This window comes from Acinonyx jubatus, chromosome B2 (genome assembly GCF_027475565.1).
Source record: "Acinonyx jubatus isolate Ajub_Pintada_27869175 chromosome B2, VMU_Ajub_asm_v1.0, whole genome shotgun sequence".
Lineage (NCBI taxonomy): Eukaryota > Metazoa > Chordata > Mammalia > Carnivora > Felidae > Acinonyx > Acinonyx jubatus.
Window position 1 is genome coordinate 119,271,953 of NC_069385.1, and position 24,589 is coordinate 119,296,541.

Genomic DNA, 24,589 nt, shown 5'->3' on the forward strand with positions numbered 1-24,589 from the left:
TGCCCAACAGTTGAAGTACACACAGGTGGTTTGCTGTTTTATTACTACATTTTTACACAGGCCACTCACTGAGTGTATAGGCTGGCCGCAAAGACGATGTCCCTCCGCAGCAAAGTAGCTGCCGTCTCCATCTTGGCACCTAGCACAGGTTCTCCTACCAGGCGGGCCGCCCCTCTCAGCGAGCGACACATCTCGGCCAAGCGCTGGATGCAACGGACCACCAGGCCCTCAGGAGTCCCCGACAGCCCTGCCAACTCAGAGAAGGGCTGTGGGGGAAGCAGGGTGAGGACTGAGTGTGTTAGACCTGGGTAGCCTCTCCCCTAGCCAGCCATCCACAAAGCCCCAGTTACTCACCATGCCCCGGGCCCACTCGTACACCACCTCTACCAGCCCAAAATTCAGCTCCCCGACAAATTCCTCCACAGTCTGGTTCAGGCCACAGGCCACCTGGACCTCACCAATCCGCTTGGCCACAGCCCGGACACGTTCCACTCCCTGCAGATGGCCAAGGAGAAGCTCAGACCCTGCCTTCCTTCTTTAGGAGTGCAGAGCCCCAGATCAAGGAAGAAGCCATTCCAGCTCTTTGAGGCACTTAACAGGGCTGGAGGGTTCACCTGGGGAATACTTGGGGGTGGGGATTGGGAATGCCACAGCCAAGGGAGAGAAAGTGGGGTGGGTGTCCCATACCTGTTTGAGGGTGCTTGGGAGCTGCTCCCCAGGGTCCCCAGGGCTCTGGCAGACCAGGCCAGAGAGCAGGGCTGCAATCTCTTCTGGCCGCAGGGCACTCAGAGCATTGTCAAACATGAGCTCAGTGAGAAGCAGCTCGTGACTGCTCATGGCACAAGCCACCCGCCCCGCCAGCTTCACGGTGCCTGCCTCGTCTACATAACCTAGGGTTCGGAGCACCTGAAGAAAGATGGTAGGTGTTGGGAGCCTGTTCTCTGTCACTAGCCCCCTACCCCCACCCCTGCCCCTCCCACCTCTACTCGCTGGTGATACTCTGGGAGCAGCAACAGTGACTGATCTGACAGCAGGAAACGTAGTCGCTCCATCTCCTTCTGTATCTGCATTCGCTCCTGCAGCTTCAGGTACTGCAGAAAGCCAGCAGCAGAAGCATGTTAGCCTTCCCCTTGCCCCAAGGCAGGAAGGCTCTGAGGACAAGGGCAGAGATGGGGTGGCTGGTCTAGAGGAGAACAGAAGGGAAAATTCCCCCTCTGAGCTTGGGAGCTGGCATGCAGGACCCTACCTGGGCAGAGAAACGGGGACTGTGCACACACTGAGCCCCCCAGATCAGCTCCTCCAGCTTCCGGGCCCGGAGCCCTCCCTCAACCACTGACACATCCTTGAGCTGCAGGTCATTGACAGGGTCAAGGGTAGGGGGTCCCGCTGGGTAGGCCTGAGCCAAACGCAGCAGTTCCTGGACAGCAGTGGTCACAGCCGCAATGGGAGGATCCTTCCTGAGGAAGGAGCAAGGTCTTAAGACCTAGGGCAAAGTGTTCCTTTCCAGAGAAGCCTTCTCTGGCTGGGGAGACACCCCAACCACCCCTCCCTACACTCCATTACACGGTCCCCTCCCCAGGAAAAGGATCTCCCCAGCCATCTCTGACTTGAATTTTGGTTGCTGCCTCTTGCTGAAGTCCTCCAAGATCTTCTCCCCATTCACCCGGAGCACCTTGGTGGTGATGGCAGCTATGTCTCCTGGCTGGAGCTTGGCCACTGTGTGGTCACAGGGCCCTGTGAAAAGGGAAGAGCAGGGTCAACCCTTGCCGTGGACCCAAACATCCTGCCTACACTGCTGTCAGGAACCCGGACATCTGCCCCATGCTCACCTTCAGGCAGGAACAGCTTGAATCCCACAAGGTCATCTGGGTAGGGCACATCTGGGGTGGCTGGTGCCCTCTCCTGTGGGTTCTCAGACACAGGCTTATCACACAAGATCAGGGTTGTAAACACCCTGCTGGTGGAATTTGAGGAGACCTAGGGTAGGTGGGGAGGCCAGGCCAGGGCAATGTGAGGAGTGGACATCAAAGATAGAGACCAGGTCCCCACCCTCAGGCAGGGACCACAGAGCAACTGCAGAGCCCATCTCTGGGTTGGACTGGTAGCCAAGTCAATCTGAACAGTCTTCAGGGGTGGGAGGGAGGAGGGTAGTGGGGGCAGGGAGGACAAGGAGGTAGGCATGAAGTGGGGGCAATGGAGAGAAAGGAGGGCAGGAGGGGAAAATGAGTGCACTGCTGTGACTACAATTGCCCCCACCAAGTAAGGAAGATGGGAGATGTGGCTCCCTCCCTCTGGGGTCTAAATTTCCATTGCCCTCACCTGCAGGATAACACCCAATGTGTTATGATACTCCTGATTCTTCACAACCACCACCCTTCCTGCTGAGAGAGATTTCAGCCCATTCACAGACTCCATGATGCGTCGCTGAAGAGTGGGGACATGCACAAAAGGGATAATGAAGGAAGCATCACAGGGACACTGAGAATAGGTTGGGACTAGGTTCAGGAGCACCCAGTGTGTGGCATTCTCTTCCTCCCTTCCTCCATCACTCCCACAACACTCATTCACCTGGATCAGGCTCCGGGTCTCTGTCAGTTCCTCCCCCCAGCTGTAATACTCAGGCAGGTCAACCAGTTGGCCAGTTGTATCAGGTTCCTCTAAGGTCCCTAGTCTCTTGGTCAGTTCAGCTAGAGCCTGTTCATGGGCCTGGGTGGAAGTGTGGCAAGGTATGAAAGGAGAGTCTCCAGGCCCAGGACGCCACGCTCCCCACCTTCATCCCACCTTCTAGGTGGTCTCTAGATATCCACCTCTCAGCCTGGCTTCCCTTGTCCCAACATGCTGCCGGGTATACTGGTCATCCCAACCTCCTCACCTTGCTGTCCTTGCGGGATGGAAACTCGGAGAAGCTCCTCTTCATCATGTCTTCCACCCTGAGGGCGTCCACCCGCAGCAGGTTCAGGATCATGGTGTATGTGAGGCGGAACTGAGATTGCAGCTGCGATGGCTTTCCCTGAGCCACATCAGAGAAGCAGTGAGATTGGCGTGGGACCTGCTGCCCCCCAGCCAGCCCTCTGGGGATCGGCTCTGCTCGTAGCAGATCTAGTCCCCATGCTGTGACCATGGGACCCTAGACAAACTGCTTACTCACCTCCTCTGCGAAATAAGGGAACAAAACTAAATAAATAGACCCTCAAAGGTTTTACCTAGTTCTGTCTTCACAATGACAAAAGACCACAAGGGGTGAGATTCAGTCTAATCCTTGGATTTGCTTGCTCTGACCTTGGTTTCTCCCAGGCAAAAGAAAAAAGTACAGTTGACCCTTGAACAATAGGGGTCTACCTACACGTGTATTTTTTTCAATAAATACTGTCCAGTTCTGTTAAGTATTTTCTCTCTCCTATAATTTTCTTCACAACGTTTTCTTATCGCTAGCTTTATTATAAGAATGCAGCAAATAACACATATACGAATAGGTGTTCATCATCTGTCTGTTATTGGTAAGGCTTCCAGCCAACAGTATAGGCTATTAGCAGTAAAGTTTTTTGGGAGCCAAAAGTTGTATGTGGATATCTGACTGTGCAGGAGGTCAGTACCCTAACCCTACACTGTTCAAGGATCAACCGTAGAAAGAAGAGAGAGGGGAAGAGGGTTGGAAGAGAGAATCCAGCAGGTCCCCAGAGCTGGGGCCCTCCCAGCTCAGCCTCATACTGCCCTGACTCACCATCATCATGCGGTGCAGGTCTGCCATCTCAGGCACACGGCCCTTGCAGAGCAGGATGACAGTGCCGGTGGGGTCCAGGCCCCTCCGGCCTGCCCGACCTGCCATCTGCACATACTCTCCAGGTAGCAGATCCCGGAAGGTGGAGCCATCGTGTTTCCGCATAGAGTCAAACACCACTGTTCGAGCAGGCATATTAACACCCATGGCAAAGGTCTCCGTGGCAAACAAGACCTGGGATGGGAGAAGATCAGTAAAGGGGCTACACCCAGACACCCAGCCCTGGCCAAGTGTACCATACTCTGTAGCCAAGGCTGAGTAGGCACCAGGCATGGTCCCAGTTAACTCACAGGATCTCATTTAATAACTCTCAGAGCAAAACTATAGAGCAAGTACTATCATTTTCACTTTGTCTATCTGACTACCTACTTCTTTGCTTATAACCCCCATATCCAATTCCCATCTCCCCACCATCAATCATCCCAGTGTATTTAGAGTATCTTTTTGTGTGAATGTATTCTTCCAGATTGTATCTTGTTTTGGGTGCATATAATTCATGACTTGTGTTAAAGGCCATTATACCCTAATTCAAAAAGATATACATACCCCTATGTTTATTTCAGCATTATTTACAATAGCTAAGATATGAAAGCAACCCAAGTATTCATCAATACGTGAATGGATAAGGAAGATGCAGTGTGTATTTTAGAGTATTATGTAACCATAAAAAAGGATGAGATCTTGCCATGTGTGACAACATGGACAGACAAATAGGGCAGAATGTATGCTAAGTGAAATAAGTCAGAGTGAAGAAGACAAATACCATATGATCTCACTCATGTGGAATCTAAAAAACAAAACAAATGAATAAAGAAACAAACAGCAGAATCAGACCTATAAATACAGAGAACAAATTGATGATTGCCAGAAGAAATGGACAAAATGGGTGAAGGAAAGTGGGAGATACAGGCTTCTAGTCAAGGAATGAGTAAGTCACAGGCATAAAACGCACAGCATAAGGAATACAGTCAATGATATCCTGGTAGCGGTGTATGGTGACAGACGGCAGCTACAACTGTGGTGAATACAGCATAAAACATAAACTTATGTTTATTTTATAAACAGACAATGAATTACCATGTTGTACACCTGAAACTAATGAAACATTGTGTGTCAACTACACTCTAAACAAAAATAATTAATTAATTAATTAATTAGCTAATTTCTCCACATAGTGTTTTCAATGCCCATCCCCATTCCTGTGGTTATACCTAATCCATTGTTTCCAGCTCCTGCAGAGCACCGTGGCATGCATCCCATACAGTGACCTCCCTGCTCTCCCAGTGAAGGGTACCTTGGTACCGCCAGCACCCTACCACAAGATTACAGCCAACAAAGGAGAGAGGACATGTTCCCTCAGAGACTAGGGTGAGAACTTCTTCGCAGTATATATCCAGACATGGCATTTAGGATCAAAGAGTACATCGTACATATTTTTGCCTCATGAATGCCAGGGTGCACTCCAGACAGGCTACACCTATATAAGAGTTCCCATAATCCTCTAGTCTCCTACATCTTTGGCAACACTTGGCCTTAGCCAGTTTCCTAAATTTTACCAGTCTAGTAGCTATAACGTCATCTCTCGTGACTATTTTAATTTGCATTTTTCTGATGACTAGTAACTTTTTGTATGCTTGCTAACTTTTTGGGTTTCCCTTCTGAATACCACCTGTGCCTATTCTGTGCATCTCCATTTTAAGATAGCAAAGCTAAAGTTCGGGACGGTTAAGTAATCTGCCTGGGGTCACACGGTAAGTAGAGAAGCCGGGATGCACACCCAGGCAATCTGGACCTAGAGCCCAAGCTCTTAACCACCGCACGGTCCTATCTGAGCCCTGCCCCTCCACCCTCTGGGCAACCCGTAAGGGAGCAACGAGTGCTCTGAAGAGTCCCTCTTCTACCAGTGTGTGTACCTTGACCAGGCCTCGACTGAAAAGCATCTCCACGATCTCCTTAAGAATGGGCAGGATGCCACTGTGGTGCACACCCAGGCCACGGTGCAGGAGCTCAGACATGTGCAGGACCTGCAGGGAGCCAAGGTCCATGATCAGGGATAGGGTGGTGGAGAATCCTATCCCCATCAGTCTTCAAGACCCCCATCCACACCTGGGGCAGCTGGCGGTCAGAGCCACGGAGGCGAGCAAGGCAGCGCTGCAGGAAGAGGTGAATTTCACTCTTCTCTGAACTTGTGGTGAGGTCCAGGGAGGTGAGGCCCGAGGCTTGCTCATCACAGCGACCCCGCGAGAAGGTGAACACGACCACAGGCAGCTGCGCACGGGTGCGGAGGGAGGCCAGGAGGGATAGGTACACACCGCGGTCCTGGGGAAGGGGGCAGAAAGCGGCAAAGGTTGAGTCCCTGAACCAGTCGGGGCCAAAGTGAGGGGAGGGGAGGTAAAGCAGTATCAAGTTAGATGGTACTCAAAGCTCAAATCCAAACCTCTGGGGAACGAGGGAAGAATGGAGAAACAGGGGGCAGCAGGCACAAAGCCTACCGGTTCTCACCTGTGCAGGCCCCCCCTGATGCGTGGGCTGTTTGGCCCCAAAGGTCTGGGCATGTTTGCTCATCCGCTCCTTCTTGGCCTCCACAGCTGCATAGTACCTGGCGCACAGGGAGGGTCACTGATCACAGTCACACCCGGCGGACTCAGCCCTGACTCTGCCCCATCACCAGCTTACCCCTTTGTGTGGAAGGCACCTCGGGAGTCTAGCAACAGAAAGAGCTCCCCCTGGGTCTTGGGGCTGTTCCCCGTGAAGAGATAATGCTCCAGGGGTACGGGACGGGCAACAGTGCTGATCACATAGATCTGGCGCCGTTTCAGTCGCCTGAATGGGTAGAAATGAGCAGATCAGTGGCAAGAGTGCGAGAAGTAACCCACATCCCCACCACCTTCCCCCTCCAGCTTCACCCAGTCTTTTTTTTTTTTTTAGTTTTTTTTTAATGTTTGTTTATTTTTGAAAGAGAGAGTGAGACAGAGCATGAGCAAGGGAGGGCCAGAGACAGAGGGAGACACAGAATCTGAAGCAGGCTCCAGGCTCTGAGCTATCAGCACAGAGCCCGACATGGGGATCAATCCACAAACCATGAGATTATGACCTGAGCCAAAGTCAGACGCTTAACCGACTGAACCACCCAGGCACCCCAAGCTTCACCCAGTTTTTTCTGAGAGCCAGACTGGAAGGTGGCCCCATCATCCCATCTCCCAAGACACAAAATGATCTGGGTCCAAGTGGGGTCCTGAAGTTGCCTGAGTCAGACACGTGCCCCAGCCTCAACCCTCCCTCCTCTCCACCCCCAAGACACTCTCCTTGCTGTGGCAGTCTTCACCCCCACCCCTAACCAAGGAATGCTGCAGCCCCCTTCATCCAAGCATCCCAGGGCACGCATCTCACCCGATCCAGTCAGCGAACTCAAGGGCATTGGGGACGGTAGCACTCAGAAGGATGATGGAGACATGGTCAGGGAGCATGATAAGCACTTCCTCCCACACAACCCCACGCTGGGCAGAGAGAGAAGACCGGTCACTGTCAGCTCAGAGGGGACTGCCCTTCTGCCCCTGGGGAAGCTCCCAGGGTTACATTTGAGGGCAAAGAAGGCAGTTAAGGTCCACAAAGGTGTATGCACCAGGATGTGCGATCTAGACCCACAGGAGAGGACTACTGGGGTGTGGGGCCCCCAGGCCTCTTACCTCAGCATCGTTGATGTAGTGAACCTCATCAAAGATGACCCACTCTAGGTCCCGGATGACATCTGAACCGCTGTACAGCATGGAGCTGGGGAGAAGAGGCCAAAGGCTGATTCCCCAGTGACTCCTGTCTCCACCCTGTTCTCAGTCAACGTGCTGTCCAGAGCAGCCTAACCTTCCTGACCAAAAATCCACCTGTGTTAAGTGCCTATCTCTCACCGAAGGATCTCTGTCGTCATAATGAGGCAGGAGGCCTCCGGGTGCAGCTGTACGTCCCCAGTGAGCAGCCCCACATCTCCGAAAGTGTTTCGAAAGTCTCGGAACTTCTGGTTGCTCAGGGCCTTGATGGGCGAAGTGTAGATGGTGCTGGGAAGAGGGCATGAAGTCAGCACCACCTCCTGGTCAGCAGTGCCCTTCCACCCCAAGCCCCCACAGAAGCATGCCAGAACCCAGGTGCCCCCCTTCCCCCCCTGAACTGGCCTCACATTCTCCTTCATGACACGACCCCACAAAAACTCTTCCTAAGCTGACCCAGGTCTCCTTTTTTTTTTTTTATTTTAAACATTTATTTATTTATCTTTGAGAGAGACAGAGTGCAAACAGGGGAGGGACAGAGAGAGAGAGGGAGACAGAGAATCCCAAACAGGCTCTGCACTGTCAGCCCGATGTGGGGCTCAAACCCACGAACCATGAGATCATGACCTGAGCCCAAGTTGGATGCTTACCCAACTGAGCTATCCAGGCACCCCACGCAGGTCTTCTAACTGCTCTCCCCGCCACACCTTCCCACTCCACTCCTGGCCCTATCTCAGTCTTTCCCCAAACCTCCCATCTGAAGGATGAGGTAGCGGTGGGGAAGAGATGACACTTAGAAAGGGTGCAGGAGAACACAGGGCCAGCTGGTGAAGGAAGAGGCTGGGGAGGGGACCTATACCGTGTCATGTGTTTCTGGGCAAGGGCAATGGCATATTCAGCCACAACCGTCTTCCCCGCAGATGTGTGAGCTGCTACAAAGACAGAGTCATGCCGCTCCAAGTGCAAGATGGCCTGTTTCTGAAACACATCCGGCTCAAATGCCCACTGTGGGAGAGAGAAATAGATGGGGGCCAGGCCGGAAAAAGGAAAGGGGCCCTCCTGCCTCCAGTTCTAGGGGCATGCAAAGTGGCTCTGGCATGCCAGAGCGAAGCAAGGCTGGGAGTGAGGCCCAAGACTAAGCTAGAAGGCATCTGGCCTCTGCGGGGAGAGGAGATGAAGGGAGCAGCGGGGAGGAGGTAGGGGAGCATGTGAGGACTGGGCCACACTACCTGGAAAGCAGGCTGGGGAATGAGGCGGTAGAAATCACCAACAGGGGAGGTGACATCCACGGGAATAGCCCACTGCTCCTGAGGCAGGGGTTTGGGGGGCTCTGGGGGGGATTCAGCTGTGGATGCTTCCTGGAAAAGCCAGGGGTAGAGGTGATAAAGATACAGTCAGAGAGCCCTCTGTTACCACTCCTCCCCAAAGATGCTCCGGTTTTCCTCTTAGACCCAACCAAGCCAGCCGCCCCACCCCCACCCCCAGCCCCCCAGTAAGGCCTCTTCTTTCCTGCCTCAACTGCCCAAAAACACCAACCTTCAACACTAGGTCCTCCAAGCTGCTTGCTCGGGCCAGGGAAGCACTGCAGGGGGGTGCTGAAACAGTGTCTCCTCTGGGAATTCCTGGCTGGCCCACTGTCTCACTCTCATCCTCATCGCCCCCCCCCAGATCCAGAGGTTCCAGCAAACGGCTGAGGCTGAGCAAGCCGGGAGCTGGAGCCGGGTGATCTGAGGAGCAAAGGCAAAAAGTGAAACCTGGTCATGTCCATCTCTGTTCCACTGGAGAAGGCCACCACTCCTACACTCCACCTCAAAACTAAAACTCACCCTTTGGTGCAAAGTCCACACCTTTCTTGAAGCCAGGTGGGACAGTAAGAAGATCTGAAAAACAAGGACAAAGAGAATCAGCATTAGTGCACAGAGTCATATAAGTCATATGATACCTAATGCTACAGGATGCCATTCACAGCAGAGACATTGAAAATGGGGTTCTTTGCCATCTTTCCAACAGATGACAGTAAAGACTGTTATGACAAGGGTGCCTTTCCCTAATTTTCTCAAAGGCACAGAGGACTAACAGTGGCCCACTGATAGGCTTGGGCCCCTCTTCCTCAGGGCTGACTCACAGCCCTACTCCCAAGGGTCCATCCTGGCACCGCCTCACCTTTCTCAAAGTCTATCTCTTCCTCAGCCTCCTCCCGAGTGCTCAGATCTGTTATGGTAGGCTCATCCATTCCACCTGGGGAGAGGGTAGACAAACAGGGATTCATGGGGTGGGGGTGATACGAGATGGGTGGGGAACCCTTTCCTGGAGACTGAGGGCACCCTCTCCTACCATCCCATTTTCCACAAGTCACCTGGCCAGAAAGGGTATTGTGTTGGATTCCCCCACAGGGACTGGGAGACGGGCCCTGGGGGCCGGCGAAGAGACAAGGAGGTGGTGGCCGATAGGTTTGTATTCTCCAGCAGGACCTGAGGCAAGAGACCACAGCCCCAGTGAGGCTGAGCTTGCCTCGGACCCTTTCCCAACTCTGCTTCTTACGGCCCCTGACCTCTTACCTCTTTGTAGCCCAGTATCTGGCCTGTGGTTGGGTGTCTTTGGGCCTGAAGGTCTGAGGGGACAGGGGCCCCCAGTGTGGCCAGGAGGGACCAGGGATCCATCTTCCTCTGCCATTTTCTGCAATGAAAACACTTTTCAGGTCTTCTTTCTCTCCTCTCCCAGTTTCCTTCAGGGGCCTATCTCCCTAGTCCAGGCCCCTCCAGACCCCTCACCGGGCTGAGTGCTCCACACCATGCAGAGGCAACCAGGCTGGAGATGATAAAAACAACTGCTCTGTTTCCTGCTGCAGATCGGGGGCACAGGGAGGGAGGCCGTGGGGAAGCTGGTAAAGGACAAGACGAAAGGCATTAGGTAAGGAGAGAACAGAAGACATAACAAAAAAGATAGTGATGTGATTTGTGTTGAAACCAGAAATGGTAGACATTCTAGACCAACTAGGACTGTCAAGCTGAAGCAATGTTTTCCAAAGATTATCTTGCTTTACAGGGCAAACTACCTGCTACTGATTTAACTGGAGCAGTGGTTACTAAAACAGTACGATACAACATGAAATACAATCATTCCACAATCTCTGGGGCTGCGCTTAAGAATTTGTATTTTTAAAAATCCCCCATCCCCACTAATTATGATGTACACTTAAATTTGAGAACCACTAGTTTTAGGAAAAGGCGGCCCAGGACTAAGGATGAGAGTCAGGGCCTCAAAGCCTAGCCACCAACAAAGTGCCCTGGTGCTTGGAGACAGGTGACTCCAAAAAGAAAAAACACATTTGGAAGCACAATCCACTGGGCTGGGGTCTGTCCAGCACAAGGCAGGCCCAGATGACAGGAATCCAGAGACAGGAGAATGAGGTTATGCTAGGGTCCAACAGTAAGGATGGTGGAGGAGGTTTTAAGCTCAAAGTGGGTCAAAGGTTAGGGTCAAAAGTCACTCACTGTGCTCTCTGGAGCCCCAGGCACATTCAGCAGCTCCCAATGCCCTGTGCATCCCAGCTCCACAGGCCGAAGGGGCAGATCCAAGGGATCTGGAGGAGGCAGCACTACAGAGGGAAGGTCAGAGGTCAAATGTCAAGGGCCACCCCCCCTTAACACTCGTTCTTTCCACCCCCTCCCCCTCACCAAGTCGCTCCGTCTCCATCATCTTGGAGCCCAAGCAGCTGCAGGGCAGACCGGAAGTGCAACGAGAATCCTAGGGGTAAGCCCCGCCCCAAAGCGGGCGGAAGTGGAGGCGACTTCCGTCACACACCCCCGCCGGGGTGGGGATGAGCGCTACCGAGAGGCTGACCTGAGCCGGGGAAGTGCCGGGCGGAAGTGTGTAGCCTTGAGCCGTCTTGGTTACCGCGTTCTCCACCCCTCGTGACGTCATCGCTCTGAGCCAGCTCTCCGTTGCCCGCGCGGGCGCCGCCCGAGACCGTGGGACCCCGGTTACCGCCCCCTCAGGTAAGGTGTTCTCCTTCTCACCCTTCGCCCCTTTTTAACGAGCTCCTTCTCTCTTCTTCCCCTTTTCGTTGCTCTGAGAGCGCTGCGGGGGTTCCACTGCCTCCTGTACCGTTTGGAACCCGCGGTTGCCATACTAACCCCAGCGGGGGTAGGGGGTGTCTGATGCCATCGTCTTGGCGACGGAAGGGGTGCTTCTCCCTTCCCGGGCCACTTGGTCCCTCAAGGCGCTGGTGGCCGTGATTCCTGGAGAGAAGAGGGAATGCTGGTTGAATCCGACGAGCGGGGGCTTGGATGGCAGCCTGGTTTAAGCAAGGGGTAGGGAGAGGCAAAAGACAGGAGTAGGTAGGCCTGGAAGGGTGTGGTTGGGTGCAGTGTGGACGGCGTGTGAACCCTGGGCGGTGACAGTGGAGAAAGATGTCTTGGGCCCTGCCCCTGAACCAGGAGCCACCATGTTGGTGATACCCCCCGGACTGAGCGAGGAGGAGGAGGCTCTGCAGAAGAAATTCAACAAACTCAAGAAAAAGGTGAGGGAGTGTGTGGGGGCGTGGCCCAACCTTTCACAGACTCTACACTCTTGAGAACACCTGGGGTGAGTGTGAGGGATGGGGGGTTCTTCCAGCTCATACCTGGAGACATACCTCCTCTCCGCGAAGCCTCACAAGGGGGCTCTTCCCAAGTCTTGATGTATGCCTTCTCTCTTTTCTGTGTATTCTGCCATCGAGTTGTCTAACTTTTCCATGGCTTTTAGTACCACCACAGGGGTGGTAATCTCCAGGTTTGTTTTTTCAATTCTATCCGAGCTCTTGCTGATAGCCTGCAGATTCCCAGTGTTGCAGCTAGCTATCATCTTTCTATCTATTCTAACTTAGTTCCTTTTCTTGATCTTCCATATAGGACTGACTATATTCAGTTTTCCCATGTGTTTGGAATCAAAATCTCCTCTCTGACATCTCACTATTTGCATGGCCAAACGTTTGCCAAGTCTTCTTGATTCTTACTCTGAAGTAATGTCTTTTGTTTATTTTTTCCCGCGTATTCCGTAGATCAGGTTTTTGCTGACGCTCACGTAGTCTGTTGTAATGGTTTCTCAAGAAGCTGCTCAGTATGTTTTTGGACAGACTTCCTTCACTCTTATTAAAGTGAACCACGGAAATCAAAAAAACTCTGTCTCTCTTTTTCTCAAAACCTGTCAGTGGTTTCCCATTGTCTATACAATACAGCCTTACCTTGGCATCTCTTTCTAGTCAGGTAGAACTATTCACTAGTCCCAAAACATACATTCCCAAAGCCTTCTTATTTCCACATCTTTTCCAGTCTGTGTTCTTTGTCTAAAATGCCCTTTTCTTTCAATCTGTTTTGCATAGTTTCTACCCAGGGTCCAGTTTAATAGTCATTTGGCATCAGATAATCTTATTTGCTCTCAGCTACAAGCAATTTGCGCCTCTTACGATCGCTCTTGATAATTGTGTCTAATGGTCTTATTTCTCAGACTGTAAACTTCTTAAGGGGAGGAACAATGTCTCGTACTCTTGCATACCCCTGTTACAAAGTAATGGCGTGTCCTTGTTAAATATGCAGGGAATGAATGGATGAAGCCCCCTGAGAAAGGCATGTAGGCTTATGCTTACTTATAGCTCATATCTTAGGGTTCTGGTCCATGGTCAAATTCCTTTTCTTCCACTTCAAAAACTGAGGCTTGGGAAAGCCTCTGGATACAATGGTTTGGCTAGATTACGTATCGCTGGTATTGTAGATGATCCAGTGAATCATGTGTGAGTGGTAGGGCTGCCTCAGTGCACCACTCCAGGGACACCATTTGCATTGTTTTCTGAGAAAGGCATCCCCTGGAGTGAAGTGTCCAGGGACCTTGGGAGAGGACCTAGCCAGGGACTGGTCCTCACCAACCCCTCTCTTCTCGCTCTCGTTCCCAGAAAAAGGCATTGTTGGCTCTGAAGAAGCAAAGTAGTAGCAGCACAGCCAGCCAAGGCGGTGTGAAACGCTGTGAGTGACGGGGGGAACTGGGGATAGACTGGAAATGGGCAACATGGCGCTGACCTCTCTCAGAGCGTGGCCAAAATAATGCCTCCTTCCCTCACCACTCCAGCACTGTCAGAGCAGCCTGTGGTGGACACAGCCACGGCAACAGAGCAGGCAAAGCAGCTGGTGAAGTCAGGAGCCATCAGTGCCATCAAGGCCGAGACCAAGAACTCGGGCTTCAAACGTTCTCGAACCCTAGAGGGGAAGTTAAAGGTGAGCACATGCAGGATTGTTCAGGGGACCCTTGACTTCAGAGGGGTCCTTCCAAGTTGGAGTGGAGGTAACATTTAGGGGGAAAGTAATGCCTATTCAGTTCTGGGAAAATTGTCGTACCAGTCCGAGTTTCAGGTTTCTTATCTGTAAAATGTGAAGACACTGACTGACTTCCAAATTCCGTATCTCATACATTCTGTGGCACATATTCGAGCTCCTGGGTCTTGTTGTTCTGAGAAGTTGAACAGGTTGAAGATGTCAGCAGGTCCAAGAAATGTACAGATAAGCTAAATACTCTCTATATATATATATATTAGGTCGCTTATGAAAAACACCACATAATCAAATAATAAATGCGCAAAGGAATTAAAAGGGAGGATAAAAGGCCAGAGGAAAGCCAAGAAGAGGGTGAGGGAAGAGGAATCCCTTCTGTCCCATGGTTAGGCAGCCTTCTGCTCTCACATTGAAGTAGACCTCTACGACCTTCCCAGGACCCTGAGAAGGGGCCAGTCCCCACTTTCCAGCCGTTCCAGAGAAGCATATCTGCTGACGACGATCTGCAGGAGGTATGGTTCTCAACTCTCTGTCCCTGAGAGGTTGGGGAATGAGGAAAATGAGAGACCCACATATTTGGGGTCACATGCCATCAACTAGGACTCATCTTAACTGTCCTTGGTTTCTTTTGCAGTCATCCAGACGGCCCCAGAGGAAATCTCTGTATGAGAGGTTAGAGAGCTAGAGAGAGGACTGAGTCCCAATTGGGGGAGTAGGGGAGGTCAATTGCCTGGATCCTTGGGAGGTTTAGGGCTGGAGTGGAAGGATCTGGGGCTGCAGAGGGAGTGTTGAGTCTCCACAGGGTCTGGGAAGATGAAGTAAAGGGCCCCTTTGATCCTCACTGTCTGCCTCTCCCCAGTTTTGTGTCTTCCAGTGATCGGCTTCGGGAACTAGGGCCAGATGGGGAAGAGGCAGAGGGCCCAGGGGCTGGTGACGGTCCTCCTCGAAGTTTTGACTGGGGCTATGAAGAACGTGGTGGTGCCCGCTCCTCAGCCTCCCCTCCCCGAAGCCGCAGCCGGGACCACAGTCGTGAGCGGAACCGAGACAGAGACCGAGACCGAGATCGGGAACGGGATCGAGACCGAGACAGAGACCGAGATCGGGAACGGGATCGAGACCGAGATCGGGAACGGGACCGCGATCGGGACAGGGACCGCGATCGGGACAGGGACCGCGATCGAGAACGAGAGGGCCCTTTCCGCAGTGAGTGATCTGGGCTGGTAGGAAAAGTGAAAGGATTTAGGCAGGTCCCACTAAAGTGGCCTCTTAAAGTGGAGCCTGAGATGGGTTGCACGTTGTGACTGTGACTCCTGACCCCACAGGGTCGGACTCGTTCCCTGAACGCAGGGCCCCTCGGAAGGGGAATACTCTCTATGTGTATGGAGAGGACATGACACCCACCCTCCTCCGTGGGGCCTTCTCTCCCTTTGGAAACATCATTGACCTCTCCATGGACCCACCCAGAAAGTAAGGATGGTAGTGGGACAAGATGATAAGTCCTGGGAGGACCTGGGTTTGAGGGAGAACACCAGCCTATCTCCGGTGGCCTATGAGCACTGGGTTTGGTTGGGTCCACAAGAGCCCATAGGCCCTCTACTGATCCTGTTTTCTCTCATCCTAGCTGTGCCTTCGTCACCTATGAAAAGATGGAATCAGCAGATCAGGCCGTTGCTGAGGTTGGGACTTCCCAGACCTATTCTTCCCATCCCTACTGCCATCCTCATGTTTTCTCTTTAAAACACTGGGAGCCAGGAGGAAATCATTTCCTCTTGATAGAGGAAGTCTTTTTCTATCCACACAAGAAATGTATTCTTAGATCCTTAGTCTGTTCCTAGGATGGCAACTCTTGAAAATTCTCCTTTTCTTTGTCTGTAATGTTCCCCCCTCCCCCCCATCCTTTACCTCCACCCCTCTTCTTCCCCAGCTCAATGGGACCCAGGTGGAGTCCGTACAGCTCAAAGTCAGCATTGCCCGCAAACAGCCCATGCTGGACGCTGCCACTGGCAAGTCTGTCTGGGGCTCCCTTGGTAAGAATGGATTCTTCCTCTTTCATCCTGTTTCCCACAGCTCGCCTCCTCTCTTTGCTCCCCTGCATGTCCCAGGATTCCCTAGAGTTGATAGATGTCTGGATCTGTGTGGAGGCCATGGGAATGAGAATTGTCAGACTCTCTGTCAGTTAGAGATGGAGGAAGATTTCTTAGTGTGAAGGAGAGAGAAGGATTGAGAACAACTCCCGAAGCAGTAATAACTGGAACAGGGAAGAAAGTGGAAGTGAGTGAGGTTAGTGAGTGAGGTTAGTGAACATGACCGTGTTTATTTTGAGATGGAGTATAGTTGGCTTTATAAAATAAGCATCTGAAATTAGAGATCTGGAACTTGTGTGTGAAGTGAGGACTGAAAACATGGATCACAGTCCTCTGTATCACAGAGTGGCTGCGAAATGGTAGTAATCTCAGGGAAGATTGAATTTGAAGAAAAAAATTACGCAGGCCTGGGCCTGGGGGATATTCAGGGAGCAGCATCAGAGGCCATTAAAACCAAAGAACACAAACTATGGAACCTGGGTAGTGATAGAAGTGTCAAGGTACAAAGATCCAAGAGAATGGAAGCTGGTGTGGGGTGAGTGACTGTAGTCCCAGAATGGCAGGGATAGAATCCTCCGAGATGAGATGCAAGAGGGACATGTCGATGTAGGGAGGAAAAAAAGGGGAAGGAACAACCTGAGGCTCGAAGAATGTTTTAGGCCAAAGCCACACCCAGAATGAGCTCCCCTATTGAGGCTAGTAGCATTTCTTAGTGTGAATAGCCCACTATACCTGTTGGCTTTCCTGGCAAAGGAGTTAGGCAGAAAGGGGCGTTCAGAGCAAGAGTGGCCCTCCAAACTAAAAGAAGGAACAAGAAATGACTAACATGTCAACAAAGGGCTACAGAGATCTTCTAATTTTTAATATTTTGATGTAGTGGGTTAACATCATTCAGTTATCACAACGATTACCTTTGGGAGCTGTTCTAAGAACAAAACATTCCTTGGAGTATCTGCACGTGCCACAATAACAGCATGTGCTCCTTGCCATGGGGATGGGTTGGCCTAAGGGAGCCAAAGGGGACAGGCCAGCCTGGCCACCAGAGGGCAGCATTGAAATTGGGCTTCCAAGGGCCAAAGGCAAGGAGTGAGCTGGTCAGACTCTGAGCCTCTGGCCTCACCAGTGCTCAGATGCAATGCTTCAGACCTTAACCAATCCTTTCCTCCCTCCCTAGCTGTCCAGAACAGCCCTAAGGGTTGCCACCGGGACAAGAGGACCCAGATTGTCTACAGTGATGATGTCTACAAGGAGAACCTTGTGGATGGCTTCTAGGGAATGGAGCTGGATTCCGTGTGCCTCATCTGCGCCAACACTGGTCTCAGTAAAACACTGAGGTGGAAGCTCACACATCTCCCTCAGCCTCTGGTTTTTCAGCACTTGGGATTGGGGTTGAGCCTTTAAAAACGGCTGTTAGATTTTATCTCAGTTGTAACACATGGCCAGTGCACGTTCCCCTCCCCCTTACCCCAAAAGGATCTTGAACACAGGTATTGTCGCAGCTGTTTTAATTTGATCTCATCCCCCTTTCCAGCAGGAAATCCCTTATAGAAAATCCAAATCCTCTTCTTTGAGTTTCTCCCTGAGCCAGGGCAGCACTTGGAAGAGGTTGATGTGAAAGTCTCGGGCATGAGCAGGTACCTGCCGCCACCGCCTCTGGTCTTTGCAGACATCCACTACACCCCAGCTGATCACACCAACCTGGAGAGGGCAAGGGGACGCCACCAATCATCTGGTAGAATTCCTTCCTAATCCCAGGAAGCTCAACTACTCCCAAGTGCATCTGAGTTGACCTAGAATTAGACTGGGGACCCAGCTCAGTCCTGCGCTCTAGCACACAGGCCAGACATTGCCCCAACCCAGCCATTTCAAGAAGTAGATGTAAGGAGGCAGGCTCTGTCCTTCCCTTTCCAGCCACATGTGTTGAACTTTCCTGCTTTAGGGCCCATGCTGACCACTTGGCATCTCCCCACAGACAGGAGAGGGGAAACTCACTTGAATGAAGCGACTCCTCTTATGAATAATCAGGGGACCACCAGAATCACCTACAGGAGAGGAGAGGCTGTAGGGAAAACGATTCTTGGGCTTTAGGAACATGTAGCACAACCAAAGAGCCTTCTCTTACCTTTGCAAGTGTTGGGGTCAGTATAGGGATCCACCCCTCCAGTGCAAAGGAACCTGGGGGTGACCACTTTAGAGATGTCCTTGACTTTGTCATAGCCTGGGGCATATTGAGCATCTCTCTCACAGCTGGATTTCTGTAGGTGAGGTATAAAGCACGGAGGAGAAAGGGGTGATAAACAGAGCATGCTTAGGAAGAATTGGGGCCTAGAGGACCTGCTTAGGATCCCATATTCCTCACCTTTTCCCCGTTCTTGATGTAGACCTCCTTCCGAATCATTGACTTCTTCCTATCTTTGGACAACTCTGACACAAACAGAGCTTTGACATCCTTTGCAGGGAGCAGCTCTTCCACTGGACAAATGGACAGTAGGGGTCATTTTAGCACTCTCTCTGCCCCCCCACCATCTCTCTATTGCCTTTGTCACTCAGCAAATGTCCTTCAACCCTTTTCTGTGGGCTGGAGACCAGGCTGGCTCCTGCAGCACCCTGTCATGCCCCACTTGTCTCTTGGCATCATTCCCTTGTGCTACTTTCCCTGAATGTCTTACTCTGTTGCTGGCAGGTGGTTGACAGTGGAAGCCTCAAAGCTTGATTTGTTCCCTGGGTGCAGGGGAGACAAATAGGCCTGTTAAGGGAGATGGGGAAACTCAGGGACAGCAGACTTGACCTGCCCCAGGCCTGTAGCCCCAATTTGCCCAGACTTTTCTCCTCAGGGATTCAGAGGGCTCACCTGAGAGTCTGGCCATACTTGAGCTTCTCCTTGAGTCTGATAAGGGCCACATCGTAGTCATAAAATTCAGGAATGCCTTCTGCTTTTTTCCCATTGATGTCGTAGTTAGGGTGAAATAGGACTTTATCTATTTCCAAGTCCTGCTTCATCCCTCCTAAGGTAGGAGAGCGGGTATGTCAGGACATCCTACTTCTCTGGGCAGCCTCCTGCTTCTGGCTCCACATTCTTCCTAACTCCCAAGTCTTCTGCCCTGCCCTCAAGCAGCCCAGTGTGCAAGGGAGGGGGCTGCTTTGAGGACCAGGGGAGGGGGGGGGGTCGGAAGAGTGGGCTCCTGAGGAAGTAGAAGGTGTTGCCCAGGGAGCACAGCTGAAGCTCAGGATTGATTCACTGCATCCTTACCCACGCTGACCTTGATTGAATGATTCCGATCATCCACCGTGAAACAGTGTGCTGCTGTCAGCACGTAGTACTCAGACACCACGGCCCCCATACAGGTCTCATGTCCTTTCAAAGGGCGCTGGGAACAGAATGGCAGGGGGGAAAGCTTAACTTCTACAAACACCACATTTTGCCCTTCCCCTACCCCCATTCCACCTGACCTCACCTCCCACAGGTCCCCACCACCAGGAAGCTGTGCTTACAGTGACTGAGATCTTGGCCTGCCACGGTTGCTTGTGGTAATCACTACCTTTCTTGTGCTCCCAAACCATTCCACAGAGTCCCAGAGTCCGGGTTTCATCTAACAAGAAAGGAGAATGTGCTGAAACCTGGGATGCTCGGCCTTTCGGGGAGGCCCACCTACACAGCTATGAGGAGCAGAAGCCCATAAGGAAAAGAAAGGGGCATTTGTTTTCTTACATTGGGGGCAAGGAACTGTGGCAGTATAGTGAAAAAAAGTTGGAACTAAGAGTTGGGAGACCTGGCTGTTTTCAGGCCCAACGCTTGCTTGCTGTGCCTGGGCTGCTCTTGGCCTCACTTTGCACATCTGTGAAATGAGAGACTTGACAAGATCTCCAAAGTTGTTCAGAACTCGGTGATTCTAAGATCAGGAAGTGGATAGTGCCAGGAGACCAGAGTGTGACTGAGGTAGAGAAGGAGCAATGAGAAAGCCATCCCAGACTGCCAAGGCTTCAGGAGGAGAGGAAGTATGAGTGACCTTGGGATACCTGGGGGACTTCCTGACCTCTTTATACCCTCCTGGTATCTTCCTACCAAGCATTTGTTTGAAAACATCTTCCAGGTCTTCCATGTCCTTGACTTTGAACACATGTTGTTCTTTATCCTTCTTGGAAGCCAAAGCATTGATGTTCTCTTGGTTCACCAGAGGCCCAACCCCAAACACATAGACATCTGAGGGAGAAAAAGGGAGGGTGAGTGTCCAAGCCCTGGGGGCAGGAGCTGAGAAAGCAAGGTGCTGGGTCCAAGGCCAAAAACTCACCCAGATAATCCTCCCTTAGGTTTTTGCGATCCCTCCCAATGTCCAGCAAGCTCCGGATCTCATGAATGACAGAGACTGGGTCCCCACCCATGTTGTGCAAGCCTGCAGAAGAGACAGGGACCGTGAAGGTGAGAGGCAAGTAAAGAAGAGGGTCAAGGAAGATAAATTGGCTAGTAGTGACACATGGCTGGGTAAGCAGGTTGTTTTTTGTTTTTAATGGCTGAAGGTAAAATTTCAGCTTTTTAATTTAAAATTTTTTTTAATGTTTATTCATTTTTGAGAGAGAGTGGGGGAGGGGCAGAGAGAGGGAGACACAGAATCTGAAGCAGGCTATAGGCTCTGAGATATCAGCACCAAGCCTGACAACCAGGCTCCAACTCACGAACTGCATGACCTGAGCAGGATCATGACCTGAGCCGAATTCAGCCCAACCAACCACACCACCCAGGTACCCCTGGGTAAGCAGGTTAAGGGGATGGAAGTGACAGAGAGACTTAAGAAGGGTGTCTCCTTGTAAAGGGTCACAGGAAAGATCAACATGGTTGGGGCCCTCAGTGCTGCTCAGAGCCCCAACCATGAGTCTAGTGTTACATGTGGACCAAACAGCCATACACTGGTATGAAAGGGTGGGAAGCCTGGGGCAGGAAAAGGTCCCTTCTGACCATCAGTCATGAGAATGATGACGTGGCGGGTGCGGTTCCAGCCTTCAGGGGGTTGGTTCCCCGGCCAGCTCATCATGTTGTAAATTGCCTGGAGGGCCTTCTTGGTGTTAGTGCCTGCCTTCAACTTGTGATCTGTGAAAAAGGAAGATCTCACCTTGCCTGGTCTTCCAAGTCATCTATGAACATTCAAGGCCTATCACAACTGAGATACCACATTTTTCAGTTTTTTGAGTTGTCACCCCGCTGACTTCCCTTTGACCACAAAGTGACCTTCTCAGCCCCCAAGTTCCCAGTAATCCATATTCCTCAATGAGCCTGCTGTCCAACCATAGACTGCAAAGTGGTCCACCCTGCTTCCCACTTGGTCTCACTACCTCCTCCTCACAACAACCCTGAACCTTTTGACTTCTCTGACCCCAAAGTGAACTCCCCACCAGTCCCTTCCCTAACCTCTGACCTTCATAGTTGATATTGTCGATTGCCCTTGTAACCCAGTCTGCATCGCTGCTGTTTTCATCGGACACTCTGATCAAAATTTTGGGGACTGTAGCATAGGTCACTAGACCATATTTTGGCTTCACCCCATAACTTGCCACCTGTGGGTTAGGGGAGCAACGGGTCATGGCATTGAAAGAATACTATGGTTGGGAGAGGTCAGCAGCTTTTCTGGGACAGGGAAAGTTACAGTCAGAGACTCAAGGGCTGACTGATCACCCTGAGGCTGATGGATGATTGGGTTAAAAGTCAAGAAACTGCTTCCAGTAAAAGGAAGGGAAGGAGGACAGAATAGGACCAGAGGTTTTCTGGGACCTTGTGTCTCAGAGGGTCTGGAAACATCAGGGAACTAGTCCTGGCTGGGCAGTGAGTTCACATTCAGGGGGGAAGGGGGCCCACCTTCTCAATGAAGTCTTTGAGACAGTTCTTGGCCCTTGTGAAGTTGCCGATCCCAATGCTGTCTGATGCATCCAACACCAGATAGATGTTCATGGAGCCCGAGGGGTCCAGGATAATCTTCCTCTTCTGTTGTTCCCCTGGGTGCCACCAGAGAAATTCAGGCTCCAGCATGCATGGTTCTCCTGGCCCTTCATCCTCCCCCAATTTCCTGCCTCCCTCCCCTCTCTGCCTCCAAACCTGGGCTATGCCCATCCTCAGCATCTACTCCTTCAATGGTCTCCGTCAGGGAAGACAGGAAGGCTTCGGCTACCTCTTCGGGGATGTCATACATAAAGGAGTCTGGGAGAGGTCAGAAATCAGGTAAAATGTCTGGGGGTGTTGGCAAGGGTGTGAGGGTCAGAGACACAGTGGCCAGTGAGGTGGGATGGTGGGTTTCCAGGATGGGAAGGGCTCAGTAGTGGAGGAAGTTCTACAGGCAGGTTTAGAAGTGAGGAAGGAGTTGGGTTGCATTAGGGGGAACTGGTGTAGGGATATGAAGATAAAAGAGCAGGATTTGACCCCGGGCATGGGTCAAGAGTCACCTTGGCAGGAAGGTTCTGTTCCACTCCAAGAGCCACCTTCCTGGCATGTTCGCTGCTGGGATCCACGAAGGGTGAGACCCCGGTTGCAGTAGTAGGTGACTCTGTCTTCAAGGCGATAGTGGTTGCCCACCTTCCTTGTGCCAAGGGGGATGCCTGGGTTAGGGCAGTACCCCGCTGCAGAAGCATGAAACATGGAGGTGAGGGCCAAATCCTGAGGCCCAGATGGCACGGTAGAGCACAAGAGTTGTGGTGCTTGTTCCTCAGGCTGGAACATGGTCAGGGAGAAGACACCATCACCAGGGGAGGGGACGCTTCTCACCTCCATCATCGCAGATGGCTGTTTGTCCATCCCACCGACCAGTTGCTTGGCAGGTGCGATTGGCAGAGCCCCGGAGAGTGTAGCCATCATAGCAGCGGAAAGAGATCTCATCGCTCAAATTGTAGTAGGGGGTCCGGGGCCAGTATTCCCCATTCTCAAATCCCTGTGGTCTTGGGCAGCGAATTGCTTTGGGGGAGGGAGACAAGTAGAAGTTACTGAGAAGGAAGGGCTTCACTTGAGAGTTTCCCTCCTGGTCTCAGAGACCCTGTCACAGAGAAACAGTGCCTTCTTGGTCCCACAGACAGCATCAACGCTCAACCTATGATGGCTCCTGCTTCTCCTCGCTTCCAATTTCTGAGTGTTCTTTTTACTGCCAGGGTTGCCTGACACAGGGTAGATGCTCAGTGAAGATTCACTCCCTTCCTCCTCCCTCTCTCCCTCCTTCAGCCCTAGACAGCTCCTGTGTTTGCTCAGCTCCCCCTGCTAACCTGCCTGGCCTCAATGCAACTCTAATAGTATGCTAGTCTGGCCCCTGGTCACCACCTGTTCCACCCCTCCATTGACCCGTACCCACCCTCACTGCCCTCCAACCTCTGCATTCTGCCGTCTTGACAATCTTTTGGTCTTGGGTCCGCAGGGTGCTCCAGGACCCTGTGGATCTGCAGGTACGAATCTGCACAGGGTATGGGTAGAAGCCAGAGGGACACACATACTCCAGTGCCTGGCCCTCCTTGAGAAGCCTGAAGGAGCCACCTTTGATCTCTACTCCTTCCAGAGAGCAGGAGCCTTGGGGCCCAACCACAGTCAATGGTGGTATGCTCCCACCTAAAGAAAAAGGCTGATGAAGCCCAGCCTCCCAAGGCCAAGGAGGAATACTGGGGGCAGCAGGAAGTGGGGGGGGGGGGAGTGGTGACCCTCTCTCTTACCTCCAGACAAGAGGCCCAGCACCAAGAATACCAGGCAGAGTTGGGGGCTGAGACTGCTCCCCATAGCGATGGAAGGCAGGAGAGAAACCAGGTATGGGGACAAGATGGTCTATCCCGGCTTGTGCTGCCTGTCTGCTGGCTTGATGTCCAAACAAACTTCAGACCTGGGCCTGGTCGCACACCCTTCCCCTGCCCCCCACAACCTCCAGCCTTTTATGCAATCTGTGTTCTGGCACCTGTGGCTAACCCCACCTACCCACATCACTTTCCGGAATGTCCAGGTGGGAGGGCCCCCACCGAGGTGCCAGTCAAGGAAATAGGAACTGCATAAGCCCTACCCTTTCAATACCTCTCAGCTCCAGTTCCTCCCCAGTAATCCCAGACCACCCCCTTAGGGACCAGAAATAAGGCTGGCTCACTCCCTGTTGACTCTGTTATGGAGCAGAGTCCACCCACTGTTTGTCCAGCAGGGTCTCTGACCTGCCTCCCTGTTGTTCCTGGAATCATTCTGGAATCCTCTGCCCCCTGGCCAGCCCCCAGGCAGAGACACAGACAGATGAGGAAATCATCAATTTTTATTAATTTCAAAACTGGGAAATTCCACATGAAAATGAAAGGAGAGTGAGCCAAGCACAGCAGAGGGTGGGGCCCTGGGGTTTCCGCAGCTTGGATGTGCTGCACGGAGTCCTAGAACTGGGAGCATAGATAGGTCATGGGGTCTGATAGAAGTTCAAGAGTGGGAGACTGACAGATGCTGGCAAGACAACAGAGGAGTCAGTAACCACAATTAGAGGGGCAAAAAGTTCAAGATACCCTCCAGGTGCTGCCTCAGCCAGGGCTGTAGGCGAAAGAGATTGATGTGAAAATCTCGTGGTGGTGGGATCTTGCCCCTGGGGGCCTTTTGGCGGTAGTTTTTATTGCTGTTGCCACAGGGGTTGTAGAGACCCCAACTCACCAGGCCCACCTGGAAGAAGGAGAGAATGGGGTGGGAGGCTG

The 24,589-nt window shown here is 52.1% G+C and overlaps 4 protein-coding genes across 5 annotated transcripts in view; 1 reads left to right on the forward strand and 3 right to left on the reverse strand.

Moving 5' to 3' along the window:
• Positions 1-10: 10 nt before the first annotated feature.
• SKIC2 (SKI2 subunit of superkiller complex) lies at positions 11-11,349 on the reverse strand. Its single transcript, XM_015081678.3, has 28 exons — positions 11,214-11,349; positions 11,031-11,134; positions 10,308-10,417; positions 10,095-10,212; positions 9,893-10,007; positions 9,700-9,774; positions 9,363-9,416; positions 9,073-9,263; positions 8,766-8,894; positions 8,396-8,541; positions 7,681-7,827; positions 7,465-7,549; positions 7,169-7,275; positions 6,455-6,601; positions 6,281-6,377; positions 5,885-6,097; positions 5,692-5,802; positions 3,722-3,952; positions 2,873-3,010; positions 2,569-2,706; positions 2,320-2,424; positions 1,830-1,977; positions 1,608-1,734; positions 1,247-1,457; positions 981-1,091; positions 688-906; positions 355-495; positions 11-266 (listed from the first exon to the last, which is right to left on the reverse strand). The coding sequence occupies exons 1-28, from the start codon at positions 11,233-11,235 to the stop codon at positions 66-68; spliced, it is 3,741 nt and encodes a 1,246-aa protein (XP_014937164.2). The 5' UTR covers positions 11,236-11,349; the 3' UTR covers positions 11-65.
• Positions 11,350-11,361: 12 nt separating this feature from the next.
• On the forward strand, positions 11,362-17,408 carry NELFE (negative elongation factor complex member E). 2 transcript variants are annotated; one of them, XM_015081689.3, is made up of 11 exons: positions 11,362-11,534; positions 11,976-12,058; positions 13,466-13,535; positions 13,639-13,784; positions 14,276-14,350; positions 14,473-14,510; positions 14,698-15,041; positions 15,161-15,305; positions 15,460-15,514; positions 15,763-15,865; positions 17,097-17,408. In XM_015081689.3, the coding sequence occupies exons 2-11, from the start codon at positions 11,984-11,986 to the stop codon at positions 17,192-17,194; spliced, it is 1,149 nt and encodes a 382-aa protein (XP_014937175.1). In that variant the 5' UTR covers positions 11,362-11,534; positions 11,976-11,983; the 3' UTR covers positions 17,195-17,408. The 2 variants fall into 2 exon arrangements, with proteins under 2 accessions (XP_014937175.1, XP_053078995.1); XM_053223020.1 differs by lacking the exon at positions 11,362-11,534 and adding an exon at positions 11,567-11,876.
• Positions 17,409-17,410: 2 nt separating this feature from the next.
• CFB (complement factor B) lies at positions 17,411-23,838 on the reverse strand. Its single transcript, XM_015081683.3, has 18 exons — positions 23,594-23,838; positions 23,259-23,492; positions 22,668-22,853; positions 22,349-22,522; positions 22,005-22,106; positions 21,768-21,904; positions 21,331-21,469; positions 20,874-21,005; positions 20,212-20,313; positions 19,986-20,123; positions 19,415-19,512; positions 19,173-19,290; positions 18,774-18,927; positions 18,592-18,668; positions 18,282-18,394; positions 18,045-18,177; positions 17,915-17,964; positions 17,411-17,620 (listed from the first exon to the last, which is right to left on the reverse strand). Exons 1-18 carry the CDS (start codon positions 23,655-23,657, stop codon positions 17,465-17,467), a joined length of 2,307 nt encoding a protein of 768 aa, XP_014937169.2. The 5' UTR covers positions 23,658-23,838; the 3' UTR covers positions 17,411-17,464.
• A 312-nt stretch (positions 23,839-24,150) lies between these two features.
• The window catches only part of C2 (complement C2), a 42,004-nt gene continuing 41,565 nt past the window's right edge, over positions 24,151-24,589 (reverse strand). Inside the window, 1 exon segment of the mRNA XM_027058091.2 lies at positions 24,151-24,557. Coding sequence (XP_026913892.1) covers positions 24,381-24,557 — 177 coding nt within the window. The 3' untranslated portion in view covers positions 24,151-24,380.